The sequence below is a fragment of the Syngnathoides biaculeatus genome, chromosome 13 (genome assembly GCF_019802595.1).
Source record: "Syngnathoides biaculeatus isolate LvHL_M chromosome 13, ASM1980259v1, whole genome shotgun sequence".
NCBI classification, from domain to species: Eukaryota; Metazoa; Chordata; class Actinopteri; order Syngnathiformes; family Syngnathidae; genus Syngnathoides; species Syngnathoides biaculeatus.
In genome coordinates, this window is record NC_084652.1 from 25,992,869 (window position 1) to 26,005,432 (window position 12,564).

At 43.9% G+C, this 12,564-nt stretch overlaps 1 protein-coding gene across 6 annotated transcripts in view; it reads left to right on the forward strand.

Moving 5' to 3' along the window:
• Window positions 1-12,564, forward strand: part of LOC133511427 (tissue factor-like) — a 46,620-nt gene that overhangs the window by 14,283 nt on the left and 19,773 nt on the right. For 2 of the 6 annotated variants that reach the window (XM_061840337.1, XM_061840341.1), the window contains exons 3-4: window positions 64-153; window positions 8,791-8,894. In XM_061840337.1, the coding sequence (XP_061696321.1) occupies window positions 64-153; window positions 8,791-8,894 (194 nt within the window). Of the gene's footprint in view, window positions 1-63; window positions 154-8,790; window positions 8,895-9,107; window positions 9,240-12,564 lie in introns of all 6 variants that reach the window. The other 4 variants (XM_061840340.1, XM_061840342.1, XM_061840336.1 and 1 more) reach the window with 3 other exon arrangements.

A 12,564-nucleotide genomic window follows, 5' to 3' on the forward strand; every position in this document is an offset into this window, starting at 1 on the left:
CTTTGGTAAAATGAATAAAAAAGTGTATGACAGTAAATTGAAATAATGTTTTGTTAATATCAGGGATGACAGTGACTGGATGAAAAGTCCCAATTGCATCCAAATATCAGAGACGGAATGTGATCTGTCCAGTGAACTTGAAGCCCTCCAGAGGTATGTACTTGAGAACAGAACTTTATAACAGCATAATTTAAGATTAATTCAACCTTTAGTTTTGTCTTTTTGAAGGAATTTAAGGTTATATGACTTTGTACAGGGCGGTACGGTGGGTCAGCTGGTAAAGTGTTGGCCTCACAGTTCTGAGGACCCGGTTCAATCCCAGCACCGCCTCTGTGGAGTTTGCATGTTCTCCCCGTGCCTGCGTGGGTGTTCTCCAGTCACTCCGGTTTCCTCCCACATCCCAAAAACATGCATTGATTGGAGATTCGAAATTGCCCTTATTTGTGAGTGGTTGTTTTTCTATGTGCCCTGCAATTGGCTAGCAACCAGTTCAAGGTGTACCCTGCCTCCTGCCCGTTGACAGCTGGGATAGGCTCCAGCACCCCCTGTGACCCTCGTGAGTGTAAGTGGCAAAAGAAAATGGATTGATGGATGGATGACTTTGTTCACCTACAGTGCCTTGTGAAGGTATCCGGGCCCCTTGAACAATTCAACCTTTCGCCACATTTCAGGCTTCAAACATAACGACATAAAACAAATTTTTTTTGTCAAAAATCAACATCAAGTGGGATACAATCATGAAGTGGAATGAAAATTATTGGATATCTTATACTTTCATAATAAATGAAAAACTAAAAAGTGGGGCATGCGATATTATTTGGCCCCTTTACTTTCAGTGCAGCAAACTCACTCCAGAAGTTCAGTGAGGATCTCTGAATGATCCAATGTTGACGGATGTTGCAAAATAGATTCCACCTGTGTGTAATCAAGTCTCTGTATAAATGCACCTGCTCTGTGATTGTCTCAGGATTCTGTTTAGAGTGCAGAGAGCATCATGAAGACCAAGGAACACACCAGGCAGGTCCAAGATACTGTTGTAGAGAAGTTTAAAGTCGGATATGGATACAAAAATATTTCCCAAGCTTTAAACATCTCAAGGAGCACTGTGTAAGAAATTACATTGAAATGGAAGGGGTATCAGACCACTAAAAATCTACCAAGACCCAGCACTCCCTCTAAACTTTCACCTTGAACAAGGAGAAGACTGATCAGAGATGGAGCCAAGAGGCTCATGATTACTCGAGATGTACTGCAGAGATCTACATCTGAGGTGGGAGAGTCTTTCCATAGGACAATGATCAGTCGTACACTACACAAATCTGGCCTTTATGGAAGAGTGGCAAAAAGAAAGCCATTTCTCAAAGATATATACAAAAAGTCTTGTTTAAAGTTTGCCACAAGCCACCTGGGAGAGGCACCAAACATGCGGAAGAAGGTGTTCTGGTCAGATGAAACCAAAATCAAACTTTTTGGCCACAATGCAAAATATGTTTGGCATTAATGCAACAGCTCATCACCCTGAAAATCATCCCCACTGTCAAACATGGTGGTGCCAGCCTCATGGTTTGGGTCTGCTTTTCTTCAGCAGGGACAGGGAAAATGGTTAAAATTGATGGGGAGATGAATGGAGCCAAATACAGGACCATTCTGGAAAAAAAAAAACCTGTTGAAGTCTGCAAAAAACCTGAAACTGGAATTGAGGTTTATCTTCCAACAGGACAGTGATCCAAAACATAAAGCCAAATCTACAACGGAATGGTTCACAAACAAATGTATCCGGGTGTTAGAATGGCCAAGTCAAAGTCCATACCTGAATCCAATCGAGAAGCTGTGGGCAGAGCTGAAGACTTCTGTTCACAAATGCTCTCCATCCAACCTCACTGAGCTCAAGCTGTTTTGTAAGGAAGAATGGACAAGAATTTCTTAAAAATGCAGCCTTCTGAATAGGAGTTAACTCTATTTAACTTTTCTGTATTCAAGTGTCTGTAAAAAATATATATAAATTTAATTATCAAAGGAGAGCCAGGCTGTGAGCCCGATAGCCCTTACCCCTCCCCAAATATCCCAAAATATTTCATTATTCACAAACTTAATGAGAACTCTGGTCTACTATATCTTACATTTGTAGGGATTTGCGAGTTTGGACCCTATGCGTGTTCACGAGTCAAGGAAGATATGACTAATGATGAGAAAAAGTTAACGGCAAATGGATTTATTACAAAGGAATGTGCAATACAGACGTCCGGGTCTTATCTAGGTATCTGCCACACACAAGACGTCTGTCTTCTGGCAGGATAGCCCAAAGAAGAAGACACAAGCTGCCCAGAACACAAGGTTTTTATATGTATGGGTCCATGGTAAAAGTGGCTGGCCCCCCACACTCTGATCCTGGGCTGGGATGGTAACTTTCCGCTCCTTATCTGGTGTCGTTCATCTCCATGGCAATGCCTGGGAGAGGAGGATGCCGCCAGCCGGTTTTCTGCGTACAAAAGATCAAGGACAACCACCGGCTCCACAACACATCCTTGTCTGATTAGCCAACAACACTTGATCTGTTGATTAAATGTATAACGTTATATTTAAGCAAATGATGAAAGTGCAATGAAAGTAAAATAGTCTTCACACAGTATTATGTACATTGTATTCTGAAACGGAACAGAGCTGGAAAATGGCCACCATGGGAAATCTGCCACACACAAGGAATGCGTACTAATCCACATGGAGTGAAGAGGTTACACATCACTGACTTTACTCAACTGTTTGCTTAACGAACATGGCACACAACAACAACTTCTTATTCCCTCTACTCTCATATAATTGTAGCTGGCCTTGACTGACATCTCGTGTACTTTTGTCATTACTACATCCCTCTCCCTTAAGCAAACACTATGCCTGTAACAAGAATAGAAAACATGAACAGGAAACATTTCAGCAGGTTTTTTTTTTTAACTCATCCTGTCAGTAATTCAACTGAAAGTCTTTAAGGTTACTGGGCCTTCCTTCTTGACTTCCTTCTCACCAGACTTTCAGTAACTGCAACAGTCTCTCTTACAACCCCAGATTCTCCTGCTACTCCTGCAGTGTCTGACTCCATCACCTTATCACTGCTGAGAACAACATCCTTCACATCCAGTCACGTGTCCTCCATCGTTCCAGTGTGACCTTGCTGCACAGTCTCACTCTGCCAGCTCTCCATATCCTTTTGCAGATGCGCCAAAATCTGATCCGGCACAAGTAGCAGAGCTCATAGGATACACATCCATCCACTTGGAATATCAATAAGCACAAAATACATCTTCCCCATGAACGGTCCTGCATACCAGATGGATAGTAGTCCAGGTTTTATCAGGCCAATCCCAAGTGTGCAAAGGGGCTGGCGCTGGAGCATTTCAGTGCTCTTGACAGAATTCATAAGCTTTCACTGTATCCTCCAATTCTTTGTTGAGCATTGCCAACAGACATAGCTCCTGGAAAGTGCTTTCATCCTCGACACTCCTAGATGGCATTGATGAAGCTGTCTTAAAACGCTTTCTCGGCCTGGCTCTTCTGTCACATAGAACATTAGACACCTTCTGCCAACTGTTCCACCCCGCTTGGACCCATTTCTTAACTTCTTTACCACACTTTCCATTGCTCTGTATTGTTGACCCCAAGTATTTGAAGTCGTCCACCCATGCTATCTCTTCTCCCTGGAGCTTCTTCTTCCTCCCTCACATTCATGCACATATATTGTTTTACTTCGGCTAATCTTCATTCCTCTCCTTTGCAGTTCGTGCCTCCATCTTTCTAATTGTTACTTCCTTCTTTCACTGCAGATCAAAATATCATCTGCGAACATCATAATCAAAGGGGATTCCAGTCTAACCTCATCTGTCAGCCCATCCATTACCACCGCAAACAAGAAGGGGCTCAGCGCGGATCCCTGATGTGGGCCCACCTCCACCTTAAATTCTTCTGACACACCTACGGCACATCTCACTGCTGTTCTGCTGCCCTCGTACATGTCCAGATACTTCTGTCCTGAGTCTCGCCTCCACTACTCTTTCCCATAACTTCATTGTGTTGCTCATCATCTTTATTCCTCTATAATTTCCACAGCTCTGAACATCCCCTTTGTTCTTAAAAATGGGGACTAGCACACCTTTGCTCCATTCTTCTGACGTTTTCTCTCCCGCTAGTATTCTATTGAATAAGTTGGTCAAAAACTCCACCTCTCCTGTCTTTTCTCCTTCTCTTCAAATTGTTTCCTGCCTCCACTGGTATGTCATCAGGACCAACTGCCTTTCCATTGTTCATTCTGTTCAGTGCCTTTCTAACTTCCCCCTGACTAATCATTGCCACTTCCTGGTCATGCACGCTTGTCTCTTTGACTCTACCTTCTCTCCCACTTTCTTCATTCATTAACTTCTCAAAGTACTCTTTCCATCTACTTAGCACACTCCTGGCACCAGTCAACATATTTCCATCGCTATCCTTAATCACCTGTTCTTGCTGCACATCCTTCCGATCTCTATCTCTGTCTGGCCTACCTGTAGTGATTCTTTTCTCCTTCTTGTATCCAACCTGGTGTACATGTCGTCATATGTCTTGTTTCACCTTCGCCACCTCTACCTTTGCCCTACATCGCATCTCAATGTATTCCTTTCACCGCTCCTCAGTCCTCTCCATGTCCCACTTCTTCTTCACTAATCTCTTTCCTTGGATGACTTCCTGTATTTTGGGGCTTTACCACTAAGTCTGCTTCTCTCCTTTCCTACCAGAAGACACCCCAAGTACTCTCCTGCCTGACTCTCAGTATCTTGGCAGTAGTATTCCAGTCTTCCAGGAGCTCTTCCTGTCCATCTAGAGCCTGACTGACCTCTTTCCGAATGGCCACACGACATTCTTCCTTTCCAAACTTCCACCACCTGATTCTCTGCTCTACCTTTGTCTTCTTAATCTTCCTACCCACTACCAGAGTCATCCTACACACCACCATCCCATGCTGTTAAGCTACACTCTCCCCTACCACTACCTTACAATCAGTAACCTCATTCAGATCGTCTGCACAAGATATAATCCAGCTGTGTGCTTCTACCTCAGCTCTTGTAGGTCACTCTATGTTCCTGTCTCTTCTAGAAATAAATGTTCACCAATTCGATCCTTTTTTGTGAAGTCCACCACCATGCACCCCTCAAGTTCCTTTGCTGAATGCCGTACTTAGCCATCACTTCTTCAACGCCCCTGTTTCCTTCACCAACATGTCCATTGAAATCTACACCAATCACAACTCTCTCTCTGGGATGCTCAGGACTACTTCGTCTCGTTCCTTCCAGAATTTCTCTTTCAACTCAAGGTCACATATTACCTGTGGGGCATACCCGCTAATCACATTATACATAATACCCTCAATTTCAAATTTCATCCTCATCACTCATCTGATACTCAGACATTTTTAGCCAGCTCTTACTTTAAAATGAGCCCTACTCCATTTCTCTGCCCATCTACTCCATGCTAAAATAAATTAAAACCCTGCTCCTAAGCTTCTTGCCTGACTCCCTTTCCACTTGCTCTGTTGGATCCACAATATATCTCCTCATCATCATGTCAACTAACTCCTGAGCTTTTCCTGTCATAGTCCCAACATTCAAAGTCCCTTTCACACAGCCTTGGGGTCTATGCATGCCTCTTCTTCTTCTGCCGAATAAGCCACTTTCCTCCTCTTTTTTCTCTTCGACCTACATTATCTGAATTTCTACCTACGCATTGCAGATTAACAGTGCCCGGGGAGGGCGTAGTTAGCCCGGGCCATGACCTCGTTCTGGAATTCGTTTGATGAATGATCATATGTTTGGCACAGTTTTACGTCGGATGCCCTTCCTGCCGCAACCCTCTGCATTTATCCAGGCTTGTGACCGGCCTACAGGTTGCACAGAAATTGTGCCCCCTTCGTGCTGCAGATAGTCACAACAAGCAAGCAAATAAACACAGTCAGCAAATAAGATACCCAATTCACATACTACCTAATCTATGTTAAAGTTAAAGTCAGATAAAAGCAATCAAATAAACACAATCAGGACTTAAGGTATACAAATCACATACTACCTGTGTGAAAATATAAAGGATATGGCGATATAAAGGATATGTGGATCCATCTGTCCATACGCCATATGGTGTGATAAAACAGCATCAACTCCATATGGTGATGCGTCATATGAAAGCATAATGTCTTTCTCCAGATCATAATGCAGTAGCACCTCTGCTAGTTGCATCACCTCTTTGGACATCTCAAATGCAGCCTGTTGTTCTTTCCCCCCAGTGCCACCTTGTGTCCTTTTGCAGCAGTTTGTGTTGTGCGGTTAGAGAAGTGGACAATCTCAGCAAAAACTTGTTCTACAGTGAAGAAAATAAGTATTTGAACACCCTGCTATATTGCAAGTTCTTCCACTTAGAAATCATGGAGGGGTCTGAAATTTTCATCATAGGTTCATGACCACTGCGAGAGAGGTAATTTAAAAAGTAAAATCCAAAAATTACAATGTATGATTTTTTAATGATTTATTTGTATGATACAGCTGCAAATAAGTATTTGAACACCTGTCTATCAGCTAGAATTCTGACCCTCAAAGATCTGTTAGTCCGCCTTTAAAAGTCTGCCTCCACTCCATGTATTATCCTGAATCAGATGCAGCTGTGTGAGGTCGTTAGCTGCACAAAGACACCTGTCCACCCCATACAATCAGGAAGACTCAAACTTGTAACATGGCCAAGAACAAAGAGCTGTCGAAAGACACCAGAGACAAAATTGTACAACTCCACAGGGCTGAAAAGGGCTACAGAGAAATTGCCAAGCAGCTTGGTGAAAGAAGGTCCACTGTTGGAATATTCATTAGAAAATGGAAGAAGGTAAACATGACAATCTCAATCGGAGTGGAGCCCAATGCAAGATATCCCCCTCGTGTGGTCTCACTGATCCTTAGAGAGGTAAGGAATCAGGCCAGGACCATCCAACGCGACTTGGTCAATGACTGGAAAAGTGCTGGGACCACCGTTTCCAAGGTGATTGTTGGTAATTGCAATAAGACGTTATTGTTTGGAATCATGCATGGCATGGAAAGTTCCCCTGTTTAAACCAGCACATGTCAAGGCCTGTCTTAAGTTTGCCAATGACCATTTGGATGATACAGAGGAATCATGGGAGAAAGTTTTATGGTCAGATGGGACCCAAATGGAACTTTTTGGTCATAATTCCACTAACTGTTATTGGAGGAAGACGAATTATGAGTTCCATCCCGAGAACACCATCCCTACTGTGAAGCATGGGGGTGGTAGCATCATGCTTTGGGAGTGTTTTTCTTCACATGGGACAGGACGACTTCACTGTATTAAGGGGAGGATGACCGCGGCCATGTATTTTATGTAATGTACGTCTACTTGCCCTACAGCAGTCCCTCCATTGTTCTTTGAAAAAAGCTGGACTTGATGACACTCAGTCGGTGAACAAACCTTTGGGTGTGTTTCTGGTCACAAATTTCTTGGCTTCCTCATCCAAGGGTATTTGGTAGCACGACGACATATCCCAACATGGACTCCTCCAGCTTGCTGGCTCCCGAGTTGAACCTATAGCGCTCCACAATCTCACTGGGTCTTGGATTGAAGTGGTACTTCAACAGCTTCACCAACTTGTCAAACGAGTTGTCACCTGGTTTAGCTGGGCTGAGTAAATTCAACAACTTTATCTTCGTCGCTAATTATATAGTAAATAACATGGTTTCACAATATCAATTTACTTGCTGAACGAAGATGGCACACAATGGCAACTTCTTCTTCCTTGCCTAACATTTAGTGTACTCCAGGGTAATTAATAGAATACAAGCCTGGGCCAGCAACAAGCTGTATTTGCTTTTATGTCTTTCATGTGAGTAGAATGAAGGCTTACGGCCATGCTACCCTGAGAACACCTGATCTTGTCGGATGTTGGAAGCTAAGCGTGTTAGACCCTGGATAGTACTTGGATAGGAGACCCCCTGGGAGTACCAGGTGCTGTAAGCTTCTCTCCCCGGCTAAAATGTAGAGGGGTTGCATCAGGAAGGGCATCCGACATAAAACTGTGCCAAACAAATATGCGTTCATCTGAGATGACACACCATGGTGACCCCTAATGGTACAAGCCGAAAGGAAAAGATGTGAGCAGAATGGGAGAGGAGGCTGATCAACGATTTTAACATCATTTTTCAAATTTTAAGTTAAATGAATAGGTTAAACCAACACTTTTTAGCCCCAAGATCTACTCTTCAAGCAGCCAGCGTCTCGTGAGCTCCCAACAGTGGGGGGAGCTGGGGGCAGTGAATGTATCGCTGATGCAATGGGGGTGGGGTGGGGGCATCGCTGTGACTGCTGTGGAAAAAAACAAGAGACACAGTAAATAGGAAGCGTGATTGCTAGAACATGCCTTTATGTGCACATGTGTAGTGACCCGTAAGAAGAGGCCAGGATAGGTCAAACCGATTCAAGCTTCGAAATGAATGATAGGTTGACGTCTTTTCTTTTTTTGGGGGGGGGCACGCGGTCCTGCGATCTAACAAAACTCCCTCAGTGATCAAGTGGGAGCTCACAATCAATGCCTTGGGCACCCCTTGGCTGAAGATTTTTTTCATAAACCTTGACTATTCTTCCAGTACATTGCATAAAAAGGTCATAAAATGAAACCAAGAACAAAACAGAATAGTCACCCATGTATCAGAATAAGTCTCAACAGTAAATTTTGGAATTCTTCCTTGATGATGAATTCATATTTTTCTATCTTGACAGGGCATTTATTGCTGACATTCAAACAGAACCTGCTGATAGCACTGACTATGAACTGGATGAGTTACCTCATACTCATTCACCACGCTTCAACCCCTATAAACAGAGTAAGTATTACATATGAACATGCACATGCCAAGGGCATCACTAGGTTTTATAGATGAGGGGGCTTCACTCCCAGGAGATGCAAGGGCGTGAGCAAAAATATAGCACACAAGTACAAACGTTTGCAAACAGGAAATTAATAATAATAAATTGCTTTGTAATATTTGACATCCATCCATCTTTTTCTGAGCTGCTTATCCTCATGAGGGTCGCAGGAGTACTGGAGGAAATCCAAGCTGTCATTGGGCAAGAGGTGTACCCACAACCTGACCTGGTTGCCAGTCAATTGCAGGATACACAGAGACAGACAACAGTCGCACAGATGACAGATATAAAAACAATACATGGTAAATGTTTAACTTCACTGTTTGATTTGGAGTGTTAGTTCAGTCTTATTTTTAATACAGTACACAAACACAGCATGTTGACAGCATTAACCACTAAAAATGGAACTATATGTAAACATGGGTATTGTGTATGAAAAACTGGAAACAAGAAACTAAGGTCATAGTGTTTTCGCAAAGTCAGCCAATGCCACGATATTGAATCAAAAAATGACAGACAATATTTTCCCTTTGAGGAATCAATCCATCCATCCATCCATCCATCCATTTTCTGAACCACTTCTCCTCACAAGGGTCATGGAGGTGCTGTAACCTACCCTAGCCATCTTCATGCGGGAGGTGGGGTACATCCTCAATTGTTTGCCAGCCAATTGCAGGGCAACAGCCACACCCACAATCACACCGAGGCGCAATTTGGAATCTCCATTATGTATGTTTTTGGGAGTTCCCAGAGAAAAAACACTCTGGCACAGGGAACACATGCAAACTCCACACAGGCAGGGCTGAGATTTGAACTGCGGTCCTCAGAGTTGTGAGGCAGATGCTCTAGCCAGTTGTTCCACCATGCTGCCCAAGAAATACACAATGTAATTAACAGCTGATTGCCACCTTGTTAAGGTGAAGCATCAATGAATGCTGTCTGTAACGGTGGCAAATTGGTTCATCCCAATGTTATGATTAAGATGATGAACTGTCAATTGAGCCATCATTGACGTCCATAACAAACACCATGTTCAGGTATAAGGGTTTCCAAATGTGCACTTGGGACCAGGACACCCTGGGTTGCAGTTCAATGATGGATTTTGTGGTCATGTCATCGGACTTGAGGTCACATGTCTTGGACATGCAGGTGAAGAGTGGGACGGAGCTATCAACTGATCACCACCTGGTGGTGAGTTGGTTCTGATGGTTGGGGTTAGGGGGGGCAGGTCCAAACGTATTGTGAGGGTCTGCTGGGAATGGCTAGCAGATTTCCCCGTCAGAAGTAATTTCAGCTCCCACCTCTGAAATAACTTTGGTTACATTCCAGGAGAGGCGCAGGACATTGAGTCACAGTGGACGATGTTCCGCGGCTCCATTGCGGCTTCCAGGCGGCTTCCCGGAGCTGGTCGGTACCTGTTGTGATGGCAACTCCTGAACACGTTGGTGGATACCAACAGTGTGGGATGGCGTTAAGATGAAGGAGTCCTTTGAAAAACCATCCCAGGCACACAGAAGAGTGAATTGTAAACACAGGGACAACAGAAGAAAATCCCCACTCCATGCAATTGTCGTCCCACCATGCAAACTGATCTAAAATGAATGGGAAATTAAAAAACAAAAAGAAATAATAATAATAATTGCAAAATAAATAGAATAGATAATCCGATCAGTAACAACCTTGACAAGAAAGAATACAGACGTCAAGTCTATTTTCACCCTTAGGGGAGTAGTCTACACATTTTAGAGGAGATTGGACTCCTAAAGTTCAAAATATGAGATACGTTTGTGAAATTGAAGTCCAGAAGCATTGAGTTTGTGTGCATTCCAACGTAGCATGAAAATAGGTATCTCGGACATTTGGGTGCATTGCAAACAAATATTTGATAAAGCCCGTTTTATGCCCTTTGTCACTGATTTGGTTCATAACTTTTATGGAGAGATTTTTCCGGGATAGCCGAGGTATAGAGGGTGTCCGATTTGGTGGCATCAGCATTGCATCTCTGCTCTTTGCAAATGATCTGGTTCTGGTGGCTTCATCAAACCGTGATCGCCAATGCTCAGTGGAGCAGTTCACAGCTGAGTGGGAAGTGGCTGTGATGAGAATCACCACCTCCAAATCTGAGACCATGGTCCTCAGTCAGAAAAGGATCACGTGCCCTCTCCGGATTGGGATAAATCCTGCCCTAAGTGGAGGAGTCCCTCAGCATGTCCTGGGTCGTCCCTGAGGTCTCCTTCCTGTGGGACGTGCCTGGGACACCTCACAAGGGTGGTGTCCAGGGGCAGTACATAATCCCTGACCTGGAGAGGGCACGCCACCCTTTTCTGACTGTGGAACATGATGTCAGATTTGGAAGTGCTATTTCTCATCCTAGCTGCTCCACACTTGGCTGCGAACCGCTACAGTGAATGTTGGAGATCATAGCTTGATGAAAGAATAACCACATAATCTGCAAAGAACAGACAATGCAATACTGAGGCCACCAAACCGGACACACTCCATGCCTCGGTTGTACCAAGAAATTCTGTCCATAAAAGTTATGATCAAAATCGGTGACAAAGGGCAGCCTTGGGAGAGTTCAAACCTCACCGGAAAGGAGTCTGTATTATTGCCTGCAACGCAGCCCAAACTCTGACACTGGTCCTACAGGGAACGAACAGGCCGTATCAGAGGGTTTGCTTTTCCATACTCAAAAAGAAGCCTCCACAGGACTCCCCGCGGGACATGGCTAAATGCCTTCCCCAAGTCTACAAAACACATGTAGACTGATTGGGCGAACTCCCATACACTCTTGAGGATCCTGTCGAGGGTGTATAGCTGGTCCACTGTTTCACGGTCAAGACAATGTCGTGAGACTGACAGTGAATTATAGAGGTTGAATGAATGAGAATATAAGTGGAGTGATACATACAGTGAAGAAAATAAGTATTGGAACACCCGGCGATATTTCAAGTTCTCCCACTTAGAAATCATGGAGGGGTCTGAAATTTTCATCGTCGGTGCATGTTCACTGTGAGAGAGATAATCTAAAAAGAAAAATCCAGAAATCACAATGTAAGATTTTTTCACAATTTATTTGTGTGATACAGCTGCAAATAAATATTTGAACACCTGTCTATCAGCTAGAATTCTGACCCTCAAAGACCATTAGTCCACCTTTAAAAGTCCACCTCCTTTCCATCCATTATCCTGAATCAGATGCACCTCTGTGAGGTCGTTAGCTCCATAAACACATCTATACACCCCATACAATCAGGAAGACTCAAACTTGTAACAAGACCATAGAGCTGTCCAAAGACACCAGAGACAAAATTGTAGAACTCCACATAGCTGGAAAGGGTAAGATGCATATCATTCTGGCGTGGCCTAGCCAGTCTCCAGACATAAACCCAATAAAAAATCCACCGGTGTAGACCCCAACGTACAGGCCCCGAGCCGGAGGCAAGTGTATCCACACCTGCTCGGCGTCTCTCCCCATGGGCATTTCCAGAGTGGAACAAAGTCCAACCCCTTTCAAGAGGAGTGGTGCCAGAGCCCAAGCAATGCGGAGAGGTGAGTCTGACTATATCTAATCGGAACTTCTCGACCTCCTTCCCTGCCAAAGAGGTGACATTCAATGTCCTTAGA